Below are 23755 nucleotides of genomic sequence, written 5' to 3' on the forward strand. Positions count from 1 at the left end.
CTTCAGAAAGAAGAAATTTTTTATATTATTAAATATGAATGCTCAGAGAAACGATGGTTCGGATGTGAAGTGTATTTAATATTTAAAAAGGGACCGGCGGTTACTTTTGGATTTTTCTTTTTTCATATTCCTCTCCCTACGGACTATATGGATAAAATATATACACTCCAATACCGTTATAATGAATTTCTGTACTATTGTCTTGTACAATTGCTTTTATGAAAATGAAAAATAAGAGATGTTTTTGTCCGGAATTCTTTATAAACTAAATGGGATTAATAATATAAATTCGATATCGTCTGGACGTCAGATGAACAGGCCATGTATTGTAAAGTTTAAGAAACTGTCAACGAGTACTACGGTAGTCAACAATATAATATAAAATAATAAAATATTTTATTTTTTTATAAAAACAGTAAGTACCTTCATATTGCTCGTGTCAAAATAAATATCGATCGATGTAGAAACTAATTTTATTTTGTTAAAATATAAATGAATGATAATATTATTATAGTATTGATGTAATCGATTTTTCATGCGTATACATGTAAACTGTACAATTAAAGGTAATACGATTTAAATTTAAGCTAGTATTAAATTTTATTTAGAAAAAACTTTTAGATACTTATGAAATGTTTCTAGTTTTATTTAAATCTATAGAAATAAATCATAAACGTAACTATTCTCGTACTGTCGATATAATTTTATGGAAACTGAATATTAAATACTTTGCAAAAAATATAAATTTATCATAAATACAATATTATTTTATCATTATATATTTTAAACGACAAATTATAAATAATATTAAAACGGTTTCAAAATAATTCATTAATTAAATTTAAAAAGTGCATTTCTTGCATTAAAATAATTATTTATATTAAGTGTGCTTGTTAAAAATATAGTATATTAAATAACTCTCCACCGCTCTGAATCTCTTATAATAAACTAAACACGATTGTATTAATTTAAACAAACAACTTTATTTTAATCAATAAACATTAAACATACAATTTAAACGACATGAAAGCCGATAATAATATTAAGTACTACAGAAATAATCTTCGACCATCAGAAAATTATGTCTTTGTTGTTGTTCCTTAAGTTTATCCTGGGTTATAATGTTTTGTCTGCTTTTGGAGACTTAAGGAAAGTGAATGGACTCGAATTTCGACATACTTGTGGCCATGTCAGGTCAAAAGAAAACTTTACGGTTGCAGCCAAAGTTTCTGTGTTGGTGCTGAGAGGAAGTAGATATTGTTACTTTGACCGTTAAGGAAGTACCAGTTTATTTCACGCTCAAGGAGCTTCCGTTTCAGCGGAACGCAACGCCGTATAAGGACCGTGGTAATCGTATTTCCTAACCTACCCCCCTCCTGGGAAGATAACGGTCCCCAAGACTATAAGTTTTTATCAATCGAGTTAAAAAACAAAATAAGAACTCGCGGACATAACAACAGAAAATGTACTACCTACTACAATACTACATATATTATACTTTGCCATTCGTCGCAAAATATTTCAATAAACATTGCGTTTTTCAATTGAATAATCAATCTTTATATTTGTCTTTCTTTTCCACTATAGTTCATTCACATAGTGAAATTCAGTGATTGACTACCAAAGGTCGTGCAAAGACACGTTTGAACTTTGACCGATCGATAAACTTTCGTGCGGTCGTGCCTGTTGTTTCAGCGACCCCTCGTGTGGACGCGTCTCCAGGGCCCAGCTGTGTCTTCTCTTGGGGTGAAATAAAGAATGAAGGGTAAATCCGAAAAGAAACGGAAATAAAGAACCATGGTATTGAAAAAGAACGAATAAAATAAAAATAGTAAGAAAAACAGTTTTCCACGCGACTGGTCTCCGATCAAAACGATACCGTTAACTAAACTAAACTGTTTCTTTTTCTTAAAATAAAAAAGAGTTGTGTTTTACAGCTTAAAAGAATAAAAGTTCTTACGGGATATAAAAAAATAGTTAAAATGATTTTCCAATAAAGCGCAAAATCGAGTTTGTAGTCATTTTTGTGATACTGGAAAAATGTAATAGCTTCAGAACGCGATGGCCCATTTTAGTTTAAAGTTCAAACTACTCTTAACATCATTTTTATATCCTATTGAAATTGATTCAATGGCAGTTATTTTTAATTTATCCGCTCGATACCATAATCAATTTTAACACACTCTTCATACGTTTTTATTTTTCATTTAGGTATTTACACTTCAATTAATTTCTGAACAAGTTACTTTTATAATAATTATTAAATAAAATAAACTTATATTGTGAATATAACATGATAACTATTTATTTTTTTAGTCCATCGTGAGTAAATGTTTTTCTATTATATTTATTAGAATGTCTTTTATATGGGGTTGTTCAATGAAATGAAGACAATATATTAAACTCTCAGTGAAACCAGAAAGCTATTGGTTAAGCAATAATGTTTTATTTTACAAACCTCTTTTTAAGGTAGTAAAAGTGCACTAAAAGCATCATATAGCATGTCTATTTATTTGAAATAAGTCGTAGACTCCATATTGAGCTTGTTTTAGTATTGTAAAATTCCAATATTGTAAAAATATAAATCATCAAATGAACAATATTTATACTGTCGTGAATTCATTATTATTTTGTACTTCATTTACAATATTGGACATTATATAAAAACATTTTATGATGATGTTGATCTAATTTTTTATTTCATCAAATTAATTTCATGATTATTCTAACTTGAATTTTCTAAGAAAATATACATGTATCACAAGTTATAGCTCTTTGAATACATTTGAATATGTTATATAAGAGTTTCCAAATCAAAAATACAAATTTAACATATCAATCTAGTAGGGAACATCGTTAGAAAAATTATTTACAAATTTTGAAACAATTAAAGTCCACGTATAATTTTATTTAGGATCTATGGATTACTTATAAATCAATATAATGGAAATACAGTTGTTATAATGTTATATTATAGTATAATAAATACTTACTATATTATTTTTGTCACTTTGAGAATCTGTTTCGATTACAAAATTAGATACAAAACAAAAACATTGGATTTTAAAATATTTTCTTAATTTTAAATATCATTTGTATTATCTACTATCGTTTACGCGTATTTTTCTTGCTTGAATTTCAAATAAATGTGATATGTATTAAACTATTTTAGACGAAGGATATGAATTCCTTATAAGGTTAACAATACTAAAAATATGTTCAGAAATAATAAAAATGAGAATGATTAGCTTAGAACTTGAGTTCAATTTAAGTCAACATTCAACTCAAAAATTGTATGCTTTAAAGGATATTTTAATAAACTATACTGCATAAACACATATTATATAATATAGTATGGACTATGTACATGATTGTGCTGTTATCGAGGTGTATTTTGTATCAACGTACGATCTGAAAATATAATAATAATGGTTCGTGAATATTGCACTAATCTGTACTCTTTTTATGAAAAAAAAAAAAAAAAAAAACAAATAAATGAATATTGTGTCGCACGATAAAAAGCCGTAGCAGTGCACTCGTGTACTCGGTTTGCCTATACAAACGGCCGTGTCAATATAATTTGGGAATCGCAGCTCGCGGTTTTATGCCTCCCGCCCAAGATGTATTTTCATAATCCCCGTGAGCCGTTCGAACATTAGCATAATGAAAGGTATGATGGGTGGGGCGAAATTAAATCCCGTTATATTTTATAATATAATGTCTTTGTAACGGACATCCTCCTGACACAAATGACGTTGCTCGTCTCTCCCGCCGAGTGTTTCCGGCCTTAAAAAACAATTTATACGTATATCTTTTTAACCACCGAACGTTAAAACGTTAAAAGCTACTTTTAATTACCAAGATCCTTTCTTCTCCATTAAGGATGAAATATAATATTAATTAAGGAAAATGTTAATGATAAATATTAAGAAAAGTACTTTTTTTCCCTTTTTTTTTAACAACTGTTATATTTGTTTGTTGCTTATATATTACTCCATTATAATGTTATGTACAATGTACATATTTTAAGTTTTTTTTTTTTATTTTAAAACACTTGTTTTATAACGATATAGTATATAGCATTGTGCGGAAACTTAAAATTCAACTACAGTGGTATGATAAATGAGAATGTTAACTGTAGATTAAAAATAAATAAATAAAAATAATAATAATATATTAAACTTATTATTCCAAAATTAAAATATAAGTTTATAGGTTATATACCTAATACGTACGTTACTGTATATGTTTTATATTATAATATTATTAATAAAAAGTAAAAACTAACGACTTACTTGTGTGTGCTGGTTGTACTATGATAATTGTGAGAAGAAAGCACAGCCAATAATAGACCGACTTGCTGGAGAGTGCAAATGGAATCATTGCGAGGCGTTTGTCCATCACCTGAGTACCATTTCACGTCACCTCAGATATAGGTAGTTTTAATTGTAACGTATTTTTATATCCAATTAACCAATACAACACAATGGTTTTCAAACATATCTATAAACAAAAAACAAAAATGTTACATTACTAAGAATGAAAGAACATTGTTAAGTAACCACTAACCGTGTACCAATAATATATAAAATACATTTATCACTGGTCGTTAGTTATCTATAGATTTACGGAAGAAAAATTATGTAATATATGTGCACTATAATAATAATTAATATAGTTTAAATAGGAATTTCAAATATATTTTTTTTACGTTTTTTACATATTATATAATAATATAAATTATAATAGATGTTAAACAAAATGAGCATATAAATGTACTTATATACCGATGCACTGTGAATGAATGTAATTATCAACCATTTGTTCATTTGATTTAAATTTTGTTTGTTTTTCAGATCGAGTTTACAATTCTATACAATACCTGTTGAATACTCAATAGCTTCTGCGAGTATTCCTGCAGGTATATGGTCTTTCATTTAAACGCTTACTTGATAAAGACGTTCAGTAATTTTCGTTAATGAACGCGAGTGTTTAGTTATAAACGAAAGTTTATTGAGAATCAACTCAGTTTTAATTGCGTGAAATATAACTTTGAGACCTTTGTTATTAAAACTGTAAGCTCCCTCTCTATCATTCGCACGCATACCATGATCGTAAAGCATTTGAAAGTTTTACCGCTGTATGAAAATGCACGTGCGACAAAATATTTCTTGCTTCAACTCTAACAGTATTGTTGTGTTGCAATAAAATACATTTTTGAAAGACTTTATAGCCATTATTATTTCTATATTGTCATCATATTTTATCAAATATATGAATATAATTACGTATATAATTGCTGAATTATAAGTAAACAATAGGGTTGAATTATATAAATTGAGAATAATATAATATACGTTTTAAGCACTTTAATTAAACAATCGTAAATCGTATCAATATTAAAAGAACAATTTTATAATATGTAAATACAAATTATATTTAGTATCGAAAATGTGTTTTTAATATTATGTACCTATATGATGGATGAATTTTAACAACGATTCGCTGTGAAGAACATACTTTATTGTCTACCGATAAAACAATTATATATCATAACAACAATAATATAATGTAGGTACACATCGACTAATATAGTTCAGAGATACAACAATATTCACTTCTTAAATAAAGCGTAAATCGACGAGATTGGTGAGATATATACAGTACAAACAACAAACTGAAATTAATATCAAGTGTAATCAGGTCTAGTTTCCGTCCCGAACAATAAATCATTTAAATGAGAATTGTGTTTTTACGACGCTAATACTTCACAAGAGATAGTGTTCGGGGGAGATATATTCAAAATCACATAAGTCTAAATATGGTTGACATTCCAGTAAAACTATACTTCAACAATGGCTTCCGTCCCGCGGAGAACTTTCGCAATTAATCAGCCACACACACGACAGACTGGAAGACTGCTTCGAAATAATTTCAATTCGCGTACATACGCCACACAGTCAGTTTGATTTTTAACGTTTTAAATTCGATAAAGCAGAACCATTAATATTCTTCGGTCAGTTACTGGCTATTTTCAGTTTGCCTCTTTTGGGTGTAATATGCTAAAATATAAACTCTGGAGAAACCAGCGCCGTGTTGGGCATGAAAAGGACGTATATAGTTTCCCGTAATAAAAACAATTGTTCCTCTCGTGGGCTTCGACGTCCCAAACACACTCTCCTTTCATTTCCTCAGGCCTTTTCCTGGGATACTATAGATATTCATATATATATATAATATAAATTATATTATGAGCAAAATAACCGTACAAGTACACCCTCTTTTATTATACATCCCTCTATATAATCGTAATTTCTTAATAAACGGCGGTCAATTATATTTTATCGGGAATAATTTTATTTGTTCACTTATATTATTATTATTTTATATTGATGGGAATTTTCCCTGTCCTGTGATTTATTCAGGTCGTGTATATAAAAAACAAAAAGTAATTTATTATACTGCGGTATGTCACATGCATAATGAATAATAATATGAGAAAAAGTAAATATTATTATGCCAGAGGCCTAAAAGTTTTTAACAAATAAAACGCTCGTCAATTACTGTACCTGGAAACCCGAAGTTGGTCCAAAATATGATATCTAGTCAAATTAATTAATGATAGTTGGTAAAATAACCAAAACAATATAGCTTAAGGCCATTTCCGTTAGTCATCGTCATTCATAAAATAAATACTAAAATGAAATGGTTATACAAAAGAAAAATAATATTTCAAAGAATTAATCATTAATTATTGAATTACCAGATTACTTACTGTGTTATTGTTGAACAAATATCATTACATTATTACCAGGGCTGAGAATTTATTATCAATGAATTTAATTTAAAATAAGTGAAGTAAAAATTGTATTCAAGACATAACCTTTCTCAATACAAAATGTTATTTTGTACACATTTAGATGTTTGCACATATAGAATAATGCATATTATATATGTTATTAATAATTTTTATTTCATATACTTGTGAAAAAAACAGTAATAAATTTTACTAACATTTTATTCCTATCTATACAGTCTTTGAATATTTATGATAATTTAAAATAGAATGTTTATTTTTCTTAAATTGTTTCAAAACATTGTTTTATTTCATATAAAGCTCATCTATTTATATATTTTTAATTTACATTTGTCCATACAATATTTTAAAATGTTATGCATACTGACATATTTGATTATTATCTTTCAAGCCATTTACATATCTATTATCTTTTTTTATAATATTTTGCATAATTTCATATATTATTTTAAGACTTTCAGAGCATATCTGTCGATTTATAAATATATTAACGATTACCGGTCTAGGAATTATTTGATAACTTGAATACTAAATATGACAAAAACTTAAACATTATTTTACATACTCCTGTTATGTACTTATGTAGTACGTAGGTATATATTGTCTTATTTGAAATGTTTGGTATTTCAATCAACACAAATTTGTGTCGCCGACTAAATTTATATTAGGAACTCCAATTTTTGACACATTATAGCTACAAAATATGAATTTCAGGATTTCATACTACATATATTAGTTTTGAGAATTACTAGAATTAATAGAACTCGAGTTTTATAAAATATATTTATATTATGATAGAATGTTAGATTCAGGTTAATCCCAATAGACGAGTAAACGATAAATCCATGAATATTTAATACACCGATTGACGTTAAAATATTATTAACTATGATATTTTAATAAAAGTCAATATCGCAATAGCAAATGTTATACTCGGATTACTGAAGTACCTACACTTACGATTATGTGATTAATAATATATAATATGTTCACACTTTCGTAGACAAAACAATTCTCGTTGATTTAATATTTCCTTTTGGCACCGCATCCCATAGTATTGCAGGTACTATTGAGATACATTGTATCATAGTACACTTACACAGTGTGCATGACTGCAATTCATGTTGTAATAATAATATCCGGATTAGCACGGCAGCGGACGAGAAAAACAATTCCACAAGTAATGGATGCAATTTAACAGAAAAACTAGAAAATTATTTATTTCAAGTCTATTTCTAGGGTAGCGGGTTAATATGGGAAATAATAAATACTTATTGGCATCTCCATTTATAGGTGTGTTGTCGTTGTGTACTTGTGTTGATAATTAATATGATATTATACTTATTACTACCTTATATATTATTAAGGTATTACGATATAATGATAGACACACACGACATGTATTATAATATTATTTAATTGTATCACAGTGTTCTAAAAATAATGTTTTACATACGAAATAGGTGACTATACATATTATTAAGATAACAGTTTCATAGTTTCATTACTCGGGTAACTGAAGATTTGGCTTGTTGATACTGAATACTATTAAATCCAATAACTAAAACAATTAAAATCACTCGCACGCCATTTTAAGAATCAACCAACGCCATCCTGTAATTATTAAAAAGTATACAGCTACTCGACTGCAACAATTAAAAGATTGATTTAAACGGTTGCATTTTTACGCGATTCCGTGTTTATGAACATTATATTTTTCGACGAAATGAGTTCGATAAAAATTAATGTAAAAAGAATACTCTGAACGTCCTAAGAACCTTTCCAAAGGTATATTATAATACGTGCTTATTGGATTATGTGAACTGTACGCGCGATTTCACATTTTGTTGGAAAAAAGAACGACGAGCGCAAAAAAACAACCAAAAAAATAAAAAAATAAAAAACAAAACTAAACGAAACGTATACTATAATAAATGGATTGAACGCTGCAGATATTATTATAATAAGGTCGGTGCCGGACTTCGGGGAAAAAATTCGGTCATCCCCTTCCACGCGATGGGATGTATTATATTATTATTATATACGTTATGTTTAAATGTTTTGCATTTATATGAACGCGTGTACGTGGTGTTTTTTATTAATATTATTTTTTTCCATTATTTTTCGACCGTCCGTTTTGATCGGATTTTCGCGCACAGCCGCGTTTAAAACCCGTCCACATGCTCTCATATTATTATATACGTATACGTACCCGTTATATAGGCTGATTTTAAATCAATACCCACACACTGCCGTACTACACACATATTATACATATATTATGTATATGCGGCAGAAGACACGCGTTGGCTGGCTGGTAGCAGAGGCGGTGGCGGCGGTGGAGGTGAAATTATAAATTATGCGCTGACACGTGACTCTCTCTCTATCCCGACGTATGTGCTTATAATATACGTATACGGTACTACACACGGCCAAGCGCCCGGACCAGAGAAAGTTTTTATGCGCACGCGCATCATTCGGTACCAGCCACTCTATCGCTCAGCACCCCCATCTACCCTTACGCCTGTACCTCGGGTGCTTGAAACCAAATACCCGGTGCATAACCGATGATTTTTTTCGTCTTGGTCCCCCCTCCTCCTCCCCACCATGGCCCCCTCTGAATCTTAAAATAACGACCGCACAGCAACCGGTGTTTTGACTCACACACACATATACTCACTGCATCGTTTTTCCTGCAATGCGGTTTTCCCGGTGTACACCCAATTAGCCCGAATACTGCTGCCGCCACCACGTAGAAATTATAATAGAATTATAGGACACAATGGTTTTTTCTTGAATATAACATGATAACATTAAATATATTCGGTGACATGTGTTATATTGGTTTTTGTGCCGACGGTGTTTGTAGTGAATCGTGATACACGTAATGGGGTGATTCACATGAGGCGACCCCTATTTCAAGGGTATTTTTAATTTTATTTAGTAGAATTCAGGAGTATATATAAGAAAACTGCAGCTTAAAGACAATATTATCTTTAAATAATTATAGATTTGTATGCATATGCGTGCACAGACTTATGTAACAGAAGTGGTTACTATTTTTTTACCCACCCACCTCTTAACACTGCCTCCCCTCAAAAATGTATACATACAAAAAAATGCCTAAATACAACTTATTTAAACATAAAATTATAATGTATTCGAATGCGACAATACTTTCAAATGTCAGCAGCTTAGAAGCAATTTTGTAGAAAATAATTTAGCAGACTCTTTTTTGGCCCATTTTTTTGGTGCCTAGGACCTAAAAATAAACTTCAGGTGTCTTTCATAGTTCTACAAGCCCCACCCATATCCATGAGCATACCTAGAATGTTTGTATGGCTGGCATTTAAAGATTGTGCAACCTTTTTTTATGACAACCGATTTGTTCACTGTAAACTATTAGGCTTGATATGGTGCTTTTTAATTCGTACGTATCTAAACTAAAATTTAAACGATTAGTATCTGAGGTAGGTTGTAGTTATTCAATTTTCCGTACTAAGGATAATAGGTTTGATAATTGAAGACATAGGCATGTATAAGTTTTATATATCTACGTACAAATACATCAAACTAGTCAAGTAGGTCGGTACTTAGAATTTAGTAGTAATTTTTTACAAATTATAAAATACTGTTGGATTAATACTGATTGCAATTGTATTCAAATTATCTAAAGCACAAACACTTTCAATTTCCAAATATCCTAATCCAAACAAACAGGTACGTAATTGGATAAAGGATACAATGGAGGTGAGCACGATAGTCCCGATGATGATAAACATATAGTCGGCCGACTACATATAATAATAATTAAACGAGTCTCCCTATTCGCGTCTATCTCTCTAGTCTCTACCTCTCGTCGTCGGAAAACAACTCGTGTTTGTTCGATAAACATGTACTTATATTGCACTGCAGTAGATATAGTCGAAAACCGAATGGGTACACACTCTGATGTTGCTGGGTCTCTGTCACTAACACAACATCAATTTGCTCGAACGGCAGCGACGAAGAGAGAGGCCGCAGATGACGTATTATAATATGCATATAGTGTATAGTTATTATAGTAAAGTTACATACGTCATAGGGTAAATATTATGATTGTCCCGCAACCGCATCACTTGCTGTTGGTGGAAGGACAAACGGTCGCTTATATAGCGTTTTCTAATGACTATCGTAATCCTGAATTTATACGTAGAGGTACCTATTATTAACTAATATTGATTTATTTGTGGACGGAATAACTTCAATATTACCAGATATAATATAATTTTTTTTTATCAATAAAATAAAAACTTTAAATAAAATGAATATACATAATACACAAACATCAAACAATAATGTTTGAACACTTAGGAAACTAATATATAAATCATTATAATATCAAATAAAACAAACTCTTTCGCCATTGAAGTGTACAACGTAAAAAATAGTTTTGTACTGGATCCATTCAATAATTAAAGAATTTAAGAGCCCAAGCAACGCTGTATCATAATATTGCAACTGTCAACAAACGATTGAAAAATATAAATTTTTTGAGAGCAAATTAAATTTTTCAAATTCATTCGAAATACCAATAAGTGAAATTCCGATGAAGATTTCTTTATAATTTAATAAAATATGTAATATTCAAAGGTTAAGTTTGACTCAAAGAGAATTTCTGACTATTGTCACACTGAGTTACACGCTGAATTGACGAATTACATAAAAATATGATAATTTTCCTTCTTACTCATAATAATAATCGTTTTATAAAGTGCAGTTATCGGTGTTATGGTCGTATTGTTTGTAATTTACAGGCATTTTTTTGTAAGTAACGCCTTCGAATTTCGATCACATGACTGAAATAACTCAAATACTCAGTCTGTACATCGATATATGATAAGTCAGCTCATCGCAATATCAAAATTATTTTTCCGTTTACATAAGATCCTAAATTTTTTGACGAATGTTTTTCCTGATTGGGATTTAATAAGTTACATAATATTATAATTATGCACGGTCGTATGTCCTAGATTGATATGTGTCGAAGAATCAAAATTCTTATTAGCATTCGACATTTAACTGATTTTACGTTGCATGTGACTTTATAAATTCTGTACCTAAAATATAATATAAAGTACACACAAGGAGATTTACAATGCACGCTTACTACCAACCCTTAACATTTATTAAAATTTTGATTTTTGAATTTGTTAAAGTATATATTATTAATTATGGACCATATTTTCAAATACTTGTGTTACAGAGTGACACATGTAATACAATTGTTTGAAAATATAGTCTTCCTATCAGGGACTGGAACCTCACTGAAACCCTTATTTAAATTAATTTTAAAACCGGAACCGATACTTTTACTTGACAAATTTTTTTTTATAAGTAAAAAACCAAATCAGGTAACAATTTTTTTATTTTTTAAAAACCGAAAAGAAACCGAAACCTAAATGTTAGATTTTCTGGGAACCAAACCGGAACCGGAACCTAAATTTTAGTTTTTCTGGGAACCGATTAAGAACCGAAACCGACATTTTAGTTTTACTGGTAACCGAATAGGAACCGGAACCGTAAAAATCATCAAGGTTCCGGTCCCTGCTTCATATACACTCGATAATATTCTAAAATTCAAAACTCGAATGGACTAATAGTTGAAATAAAATATGTGTGACCGCGTGGGTGAACACATTACGCTTGATGAATCGCCCTGTATACACATATAATATTATATTATGTGTATTACACGTAAATCGTTGGACATCATCGATGAAGAACATCATGCGCATCGTTTCAACGACCTGTCCGCTGTAAGTAAAATTGTAGACCACCGCCGCCGACGCCGCAACCACTAAAGTTCAGGAATTATATTATACGTCGCGCGTTGACATTCAACAAGCTCGATCACTTTGGATACGGTGGCAATTACTTGGCGGCTATAAAATATCTATACCGACGGCGCGTACACAAAAGTGTATAATATAATATATACGCGAGTAATACGACGTACAATACTGTCATAAAACTCGACGAGACATTAAACGCACTCTCTACCACACGACGACGCATAAAACGGCTGCCGATCTATATGATATTATTATTATTATCATTATTACGTTATTAGGGATTGTGTATTAAATTAATATAATATAATTATTGTTGGCGGCCGTCGATATGCGAGATTCGTTTATGGCGGCGTCAATAACAATACGTTCGGGGTACACACGCTGCACACAATTATACACATAAATATATATTATTATTATTATTGTACATACGCGTAACACAGCAGCAGTATAATAGTACGCGAACGTGGAGGAGATTTCGATCGACGATAAATTAACGCCACGATAGTTTTATGGCCCGAAACACTTACGGCGCGTACATAACGGACAACGCCGACCGTTGACAGGCATATTGTTGTATATTGTGCGTAATTGTTGTTATGTTATATTACAATAGCGGTACGCGATAATCATTTCGAAAACGGCGCCGAAAGATCAATGTCCACGGAAATGGCCGAATCCCGATGGGTGTCTCGCGCCTACGGATTACAATATTCGCGTACAATATATAATAATTATGATAATATTATAAATCATAACGCGCGCACGCGCACGTAGAATATAATAATACATATAGGTAATATTATAATAAATTCAGGGCTTGAAATAGATTTTAAATAACGAATAGAAATCGTTAAAAATAATTTGAGAAATCAATATAGTTAGGTATATCAAAACTGAAATGATAATGAAAATCAACGTTTATATTTAAATCGAAAAAATTTAAATCTTTGTTTTATACAACAGTAATATTAGTTTTAAAATTTGTATACACTAATCGGTTTTAAATTAAAAAATAATGATAATTAAAATGTAAAATTCAACAATTATAGCCAATGGGGCTATAATATTATCTACCTAATACCTTATCTACCTTATATATTTATCAATACTAATATGCAATAACTAATATGATGAAAACCATACGTATGGTGAAACGCACAAACGACGATAAATTTCTTGTACCTAGTTAGAAATCAAAATTAAAATCCAAAGAATATAAAAATTAATATTTCAAATAGAAAAAAAAAAAAATTATGTTAAAATCTACTTACAAATCTTAAAACAATTAAATCAATGTCATTCAACAATATAAAAAATCATACAATTATAATATCAATATACCTAGGTACTAAATTTAATTTAAATAAAAAAAAAAAACCGATGATAAGTTGAAATTAAAATTGAAAATGTTCATTTCGATTTCAAGTCCTGATAATAATAAATAATAATATATTAACTGCGTAACGTCGTCGACGGTATAATATGATAGCATAGAGCTTTGGTGAAAGGATAGGCTAACTTGAGAGGCGATAGAGGGGAAGACGGACAAGCTGCAGTATTATAATGTAGAGGATAACACGAGCAGCCCGAAGAGATATAATAACCCAGTGACATGACATCGCAATTAACCAGCTGACTCACCCTCCCCGTAGAAATTGGGCTCTGCAGCCTTCCCCGTATAACACCCTACCATTACGTACTTTTTTTATTTTTTTTACTTTTAAACTTGTTTCTTATTTAAGTTTTTATTTTCATATTAATAAAATCTCGGGGAATTCGGTTCAATCCGTCGATATAAAAAATATTATGTAAGAATAAATTCATTTCCTGTGCATAAAAATGTATTATTTATTTAAAAGCACGCAAAGTATATTTATATACCTATAAACCTATATTATTCATGCATGGTAATGGTCTCAATAATTAAAAAAGTGATATTGATCGCCACATGGTTTGCGAAAAATTTCAAAATTATATCAAAGTGAATAAAAAATAGAAATATTTGTCTCAAACTGTATACCGATTAATAAAAACCCAACGTCATTAGGTTCATGCTAAATTATAATTAAAGTAAAAAAAAAAAATAATATGCTGCGGATGGCTACCTTTGAGCTAAAATATTTTGTTGATAGTTTATGTACACCAATATTTTAATGTCATTAAAAGTAAATACAATTAGGTACCTATTCAAATAGATTCACGTGTTACAAATGACAATATGAAATTAATATTATTATTTAATAAATTACTTATGATTAAATTTCCAATGAAATTCATTAAATAACATATAAAACTGTTACATCATAAAATTGCTCAAAATAACAACTACCTACTACTGTGAACTGATAAAACATTTATGTAGAACCTTATTATTCATTTATTTGTGAGTTGTTGCTGATAAATAATCAATTTCTTTTTTCCAATTTAAAGTTTACTTATTAAGATAGGTAGATTTTTTATAGCTTCTGTTAAAAAGCAAGCCATGCAGAATATTCAATAAAACAAAATGCCATCTATTATTTGTGAAATGAAAAAATAATAAAACCAAATAGCTAAACATAACAAGTGGCTTACGCCGATGTTCATTAAAACGCGTTTCCTACAGTTTATTTTATTTTTTTAATACACTGAGTAAATTTACGACTTAAAAGTGAATCAAAATAAATTGCATCACACCAATAAACATTTGACGGGGAATTTTAAACAAAAATTGTAATTTAATTCATTTATTCAATTTTGCTATATTATGTAGCAACGAATGATGTTGGATAGTTCATTTAAACGTCGTGTTCACTAGTTCAACTTTTTTCAATATCAACCGTCAAACAAGAGTATAAAATAATGGCTTTCCGACTCCGTTGTGCAAACTGTGAGTATAAATTTGAAATAAATTAACATTTCATTATGGGTATTTCTTTAAGCAAAACACAAATAACGAAATTTGTCCGAGTCAATTTGAATTTAAGTACTAATAAAACGATATGAACTGTTCACTTTTAAGTCTGCACAGTATTATGTATATTGGCCGTGTTCGCCTCCGTTTATTTTTGATTGATTAAATACAAACACAAATAATGCAAGGCAATAGTTACAAGCATCCGATATCTGTACGTGTATACAGGATTGATATTATTTCACTGCTCTCAAGTCGGAGAAGGCGAAAGGTTTCCTTTTTCAGAATATTATTAGCGTACAAAACTTCCGGAATGCATAATGTACAGTACGGACTTGTGTAATATATTGTTTTCGGACGTTTTTGCCGAGGGGGACAAAAACGTGATCCGAATATAAATTGTAAATATTAATTTTCGTATTTTTTTTTTTTATTTTTTTTTATTAGTATCACTACAATATATATTTATAATATATATATATATGTATATAACTAGGCATATATTTTTTTTTAGTGTCTACTCCTCCTTCGACTAAACACGCTACAAAAACAACACTAAAAGCAACACCGAAAACGTCTATTCCATTCGGGTTTTATTCGCACATGCAACACATTAAGAATACACCGTGGCACGCTAAAATTTATCGGGATACGCCAAGTTAATCCGGACCTAGGGACGCAATGCCGTGCCTTTGTTGTCACTGTAAAACAATTTTTTTGCTCTTCGTATTACCATAACAATAATGAATCTTATTTTTTTTTATTTCTGACGAAAATTATTACAGTTGCGTGACTTCATTTCTTAGAATCACAATGATGATAATGATAATAATAATAATAATAATAATAATAATAATTATTATTATTATTATTATTATTATTATTATTATTTTCAATAACAAACGTGGTTTTCGACTTGTCGTGTTTTTTAATTTTCCATAACTTCAAAGGTAGTCAAGAAATACTAACAAAAAAAAAACATCAAAGAAAAATAACTTTTCACTAGAACTAATAATAATTAAATGTATAATAATATATTATCTTATTACATTTTGTTTATTCTTATGGTGCATTTAAAAAATATAAATAAAATACCTATAAAGTTTAATAAAATATATATAATATTTCAATATTGTACATAAAACAAACGATATATATCATGTTAAACTCCAGATGACGATAGTAGACAATTTATAAATGTATTTATAATTAATAAAGACAATTTAATATAATTTATGTTAGGTTTTATGTAATACATTAATGTGTACTAATTTATAGTAAGTACCTACCTAATATTAGCATTTGATATAAGCCTTATAATAGGTATATGATTTATATCGTTTCAAAGAAGACCTCTGTATAATATTTCAATGTAATTAAATATTAAAATTTAAGCAAAACAATTTTAAATCTTCAACTGCATATTTTAATGTATAATAATATCAATGAAAATATTATAATTTAGTTTCATATAAAAACATTTAATACATTCCATTATGTAAAATAGTTTTTTAATTTTTCAGTTTTAAATAAAATGTTATAATAAAAATCTAAAAATAAACCGGAAAACTATTACACTATATTTGTTATTATTATTATTTACTCTAGAGTTATATTTTTTATTTGTGAGTATTTGAAAATGAGATTTCTGTTTTAAAATATATCCAAAATAATTTATATTAGAATCGTTTTTGAACAACAGTGATGAAATGTGCTATCAAATTTAATATTCCCAAAACCTTTTTCTATTCTCATAAATTCCATTGCATTGGCGTACTAAGTGTCCTTCCATTTTCCAAGTAGACAGTTCATGTGACATTTTGAACGAATTCACAAACTTCAACATATTTTATCAGTATACACAAAACAACACGTTATAATATCAGTTAATATCCGATGTTTTTAACCAACATTGAGGTTCGTCGTTATTAAATGTTATATTGTTGAACGAAATAATAAAAAATAAATTCGATTTGTACACGCATGGATGAATGTTCAAAATTGTTTGGTTCCAATGGGTACCTAATATGTAGCTGTAGGTACCATATACGCGTGTGATTGATTTTAATGAGTCTGCACGACGAATGTAGAATTTAAAAAAGTCGTACGTGACTGTCGAGTACGGCGTCATCGAAACAGGAAAAAGCACTAGGCACCCGTTAAAAGTCAAATATGTGTGCTTTTTAAAAACCACCTCTCCACGCGGTAAGTGATTCTGGTGGCAACCCCGTTTAAACGGCGTTTAAAGGCGAAATAGGTTTTCAGCTTTTGCACAAGTTTTTATTTGCAAGTTGCCATCATATCCCGGGACTTTGGAAGCGAAATAGCACGTGACGAAAATTCACCGCCCTTTTTCGCACATGACCCTTCCTCCACACCACTCACTCTGACACTTTCTTGCCCTCCCCTCATCATGTCTCTCTCAAACACTCACTCAGACCTGCCGTATACGCCAGCATCGGTGGTGGTAGCGGTGGTGGCGGTGGTGGTGGTTGTCATACTTTCCTTGTACTTTTCTCCCCCGGGCGACGACCGTTAAACTTTCTATTTTTACCCCGGAAACATCTAAGAAAGTTGGCCATTTTCACGCCTTTCTGGATGCATGACTGCCATAGTGGCGAGTACTACATATACGGACCACAATCTAATTTGTCCAACCGAAAGGGGCGACTTATTCTTTTCAATGCGTTCATTCTGCCGCCGTCTCCGTCACTTTTGAAATACAAAACACACAATACTTTACAGTATATATATACCATATTATTTTCCACTGAGAAGTATTAATCAGACTGAAATGTATGGAGTTTTTAATAGTTGAACAAAAAACTGTTTCCACCTCAAAGAAACGTTTAGAAATTTAATAATGCCATAGTGAAACGCTGAAACAAATACTAAAAACTACTTACCGATAAGAATTGTAAATAATGGTGTAGATATCTATTTTTATAACAGTATCTTGCAAACTATGAAGGTATAATAAACTGTCATATTTGAATATAATCCCAATTTAAAATTAGCAGATAATCGTAATACGCAATTTTCACCAATTTATCAGCACTTGGATACAAAAGCAACAGTTAAAAATAATACATATTAAATACATCTTACTTTATTAAGATAGTATATATAATAATTAATTGAAAATCGAAAATTTAAAACGAAAATTAATTTATTCCACTATTTATTAATATTACTATTTGGTAAATCTCATAACCTAATCTGCTTATAAATTATATTAGCATAATATCATTTTTCACATGGAAAATATAACTTTATGTGCCTCATTTATAAACATTACTTAAATAATATTTTCAATAACGGAGTTAATTAGTTATTCTACACAAATTATGATGCTAATAAATTCCAAATTCTATGAAATGTGAATATATTATAGAATCTGACACCGTTTTGTAACTGTAATTCGTAAAAATTAAGATCGTTTGCGAGTTAAACTTTAATTAGTTTTCATTTTCATTTTTAATTAATTCACCAGCCAACAATAATTTATTTCCAACAGTTATGAACAATATTTTTATTCATTAAACGTGTATGCCCTATTTTGATTTTGATTTAATCATAAATTCCTTTCCAGAGAAAATAGATTTATATTGATTTAAGACAAGTATGTAGCAGGTATAATATATTTTATTGATCAAATGAAACATTAACATAAAACATGAAAATGCATTTATTGTTTAAATACATACAATATAAGTAGAAAAAAAGAAACAACTAACGTTTATATGTTATATTACTTGTATTATATAGTATAAATGATGTGATACTTTGAAAAAACTTTTCTTCTTAATAAAATAATTAATATAGGTTTAATGCAATACCTACCAACATTTTAAGATATTTCTTCCATGTTTATATACATTCAGGTATTTATTTATATTTTAAACACTAAGTAGGTACTTAAACATTCATACGTTTTTATATTTATTTGAAAAGTATCGTTAATATTTTAATAATGAATATCAATTATTATGATCGACTTCAGCATAAAAATAAACAAAAAAGTAAAAAAGAACTTTTTTAACACAATTTGCATTATTATTTTTTTAACTCAGTCCTTATAGGTACTTAAAATTCAAATAACACTGCCGGTGAGATAAAATTACAAAATTGTATTGAATACTGTACACAAATATTGCCACAATTTTAATGGAAAAACGAGTCCATTAAAGGGTCATAAAAACTTATGGGACATCAGGCGAACTAATGAAATAAACCCTCGTTCTTCGGACGTCGCTATCCTACTTGGAAATCTCTCACTAAGCCGTTAATGGTTTCGGTCTCAGTGGTGGCGGAAAAAAAATCACATTCGACCAACAAAAACTAATTTTCACGCAACAGACGCACTAGTCGTCAAGAATTCAAAAGCTGCTTAAACCACTAGGCTTTATTTTTTTAAGACTAATCTTTTAAAAACAAAAGCTGATCGAAACCGAATGTGCGTGTTTCCTAAAAATTTGGTTACATCCAAGTGGATTATCTAGATTTTCTAACCACATAATAAAAATAAATCATAGCAATGGATTTTCAGAAATCTAGTGATTCTATGTATAAATTTCCATATAAGATACTTGAATTAGTTAATTTAAAAAATACTCATTCATGGCTTAAAATTATGAAAGCCTTGTAATATGTTATATTATTTCATGAACCATAAATTAAATTACACAATATTATGTGTCTACCATATAAGATACTTCCATAACTAAAAATATATTAATAATATAATTGAATTATTATTAGATAGTAAATTTCAACAAAAAAATTCTATCCCAAGTATCCAATGACAGATTCTTTCACTACTTACCAAACAAACATTTCGTTATAATACTATATTATATTATATCAAAAGTATTATAATAATATTATGTTCTTACAACAATATAACTGTTGGATTTTAAACGACACTAAAATAAATTTTGAAAAAAATATTATTTTCAAGTATTTCCCAGTACTCTGTTTGAAATTTGTATTTCCTCAAATTATTTTACTAATTTATAGCCATTATTATAGTGATTGGTAAAGCACTTTAATGATATTATCAAATATATCGGAAGGAAAAAGTGAAACATATTTTCCTGTAGTTTTTTATCTTCAAAAATTTTAAACGTTTTATAATAATATAAGCTTTTGAATACGTAATTAAATTATACATTATCTATACATAATATTCACATTGAGCAATTGCCATCATAAATAATTGTATACAGTCATACAGATTATGATTAATGTTGTTATTATTTTATTTTATTTTTTATATAGTAGTTGTAAGACTATATAATAACAATAGATAGGTACGTCTAGTTGATTTTTTTAATAAGACACCAGATTTGAATTATTACACAATAATTTATAATAAAAACAAAGCTTCTTGTCTCGATATTTAAAGAAACTATTTATTCTCATTTTTTGGGGAAAACTTTTTTACAATGTATATCTTCTATTTGTATATTATTTAAACAGCAATAACGCCATATATGACTACAGAGTACCCATATAATATTTTAGTTTTATAACTTTAAATCGTATAATCATTTATTTTTTATTTATGATCTCGTTACACACGACACACGTAGTGGTGTACATCATATTATTATTATTATTATTATTATTATTATTATTTTGCATAAAATGAGTATTATTAATTTTTTTCAACCATAAATAACGTGTTTTTATCGCAATCCTGCAGAGACACCGACCATGCGTAAACACAACAGGTATGTGAAAATACAAACGGAAAATATAGTAGAGATGTATAAAATGTCTAATAAAAAATGAACCTTGGGTGAAACGTTTCCGAGAATATGGAATGTATACATGTGGTTTTTGGTTATGAATAAGACGGGCAACGAAGAAATAACGTTTTATAGAGCCAGAGTAGGGGGCAAGAGGAAACACTTGAATGAGGAAATATTAAAACTTTTTCCTTTTATAAATAATTTACGGGCGAAGAATTCTGTTCTCTGTGTAACCAAAGGGACAATGTTATTATATTCTCAATCCTACACATAAAAAAAAAAATAATAATAATAATAATAAAAAGTAGGCGAGTTGTTCCCTTCAGGTGTTCGTGTATACAGTATCAATTCCCCATTCGAATAATACCGTATGAATACATTCTATATGAATAAAAAATGTCCATACAATTTTTTCATTCTAAAACGTCGGCAATATCATGAATATGGTACACAAATTGTGTACTCGTACGAAAGTTTCAATGTTTAATGAAGTACGCATAACACAAATATATAATCAATAAATGAAAAATAAAAATAAATGTTATAGGTACAGTCGTACACTTTTGATAAAATGTAATTTAAATATTTTTAACACCGTGTACGGGTAGTATATTTTCCGTTATATTATCAAAATATTTTCTATTGTATTTAGGATTCCATTTATAATAAATAAAAAGGATAGGTATTTAATTTTAAACACTAATAATATCTATTTATAGCTATAATCGTTTAAAATGTAGAAAGGAAAAAAGGTTAAACTAGCGTGGGCATATAATAATTATTCGTCCGTTAAAATTAATTTTAATGGAATATTTTGGTAAAGAAAATTAGATAGTTTATCAAGGCGGTAAAAGAAAAATTAAAAATGTAGGTACGTATAAAATATAAAAATATATTATTTATAATTGCTTTTATAAATTATGAGTATATTATTATAACACAATGTACCTATTGCAATAATTTATGAAAAATGGTCATTAACTTAATTTATTATATTCTTAATTTATTATTATAATACACAATATTTTAATGTGTACCTATACACACCTACCAAATACTTAGGAATTAACATGTACCCATCATAATATTATGACATACAAATATGATAAAACATTGTAAACAATTAATATTATTATTCAAATATTTAAAAAAATGTGTATATTATCCTTTAAACTGCAAAATTATAAGCAATATAGGAAACACGTTTAATAATAATCATTTTAAAATTATTATGAACACGTTATTGCCATTTCAAAAACATTACATTATATTATATTATATAGGTTGGTGTATATTACCTATTACGATTTTTGATTGAATCGAAGTTAACATCGTTTCTGAGACGTCATTTCCGTCATTAATTATTAATAGCTAGGTGTATTTTATTTTATTTTAGCACAGTAGACTATATCTATTAATTTATATCATTTTAAAATAGTGAAAATTATATTATTTATATAATACATCCGTAGATGTACCTAGCCTACAGGCTGGGAACATCTCACTGTAAAATAAAAAAAAAATAAAATGTATTTGATGTCAGAAACATGTTTTTGAAGAATGGAGTAGTATTATTATTTGTTCCATATAATGAATTTAAACAAGATGTACACAGACGATTTTCGACCGTTTCACATTTTTAATGATACGAAGGTCTTGTGTTATAGATGAATGACGAGTGTCAGACCTGGCAATGGTTTGTTTTCTGTTTTGTTTGGTATTCCAACGTGTTGTTTTTGATTTGAATCGGAACACAAATGGTTCCTGATCAATGGGTTCAAAACTTAACCACTATAATATATATATAATATATACGCAGTGTATAAAACAAGGAGAAAAATCAAAACACTTAAACGACTTTCTCATCCCGCCTACACCGGTACACACAAATATAAATAAATTCGTCGGTTTCAGTATATTTTTATTTTAAAAATATCATGGGGATATTTAATAAATTTTACCTGTATACCTACACCTCTAACGAAATATCTGCCACCCAATGCAATGGCAAGCCGGTATTATAATGGTATATGTGCTACAGTGTTTCGTTTTCTGTAGCAGATATAGGTATATTAAATTAATATCATGCACAATACGAAATATTATTATTACATTAAATAGGTGTAATTTGGTGCATTGATACAGTGCACACGACACATTAGATTCCCGTCATTCAGAATTAGTCTTCCGTACCAATATATACCTACGTCCTGAATCTAAAATACACATATTTCCCATTTAGAGCTTACATTCCGGTCGTGTGCAAACTGTCTTACCGAATGTGTCTCGCGAAACTTTGCTTTTAATTTCAAAAGCCCTACGCTCATAACCCCATACACCATCCGTCGTCCCGTCCAGCTTAATTCAATACTACCATTCATCCCGATGCTCTTTAAGCCTGACACTAAGTGCTTAACTAATGTTGTCTCTTTACGGAGCGCTTTGTTATCGA

The 23755-nt window shown here is 29.1% G+C and overlaps 1 protein-coding gene across 1 annotated transcript in view; it reads right to left on the reverse strand.

The window, feature by feature from the left end:
* LOC100165486 overlaps window positions 1–23755 on the reverse strand; it is a 261915-nt gene that overhangs the window by 154760 nt on the left and 83400 nt on the right. The window contains exon 3 of the mRNA XM_029486931.1: window positions 4296–4503. Coding sequence (XP_029342791.1) covers window positions 4296–4401 — 106 coding nt within the window. The 5' untranslated portion in view covers window positions 4402–4503. The remainder of the gene's footprint in view (window positions 1–4295; window positions 4504–23755) is intronic.

The sequence above is a fragment of the Acyrthosiphon pisum genome, chromosome A1 (genome assembly GCF_005508785.2).
Source record: "Acyrthosiphon pisum isolate AL4f chromosome A1, pea_aphid_22Mar2018_4r6ur, whole genome shotgun sequence".
In the NCBI taxonomy this organism is placed as follows: domain Eukaryota; kingdom Metazoa; phylum Arthropoda; class Insecta; order Hemiptera; family Aphididae; genus Acyrthosiphon; species Acyrthosiphon pisum.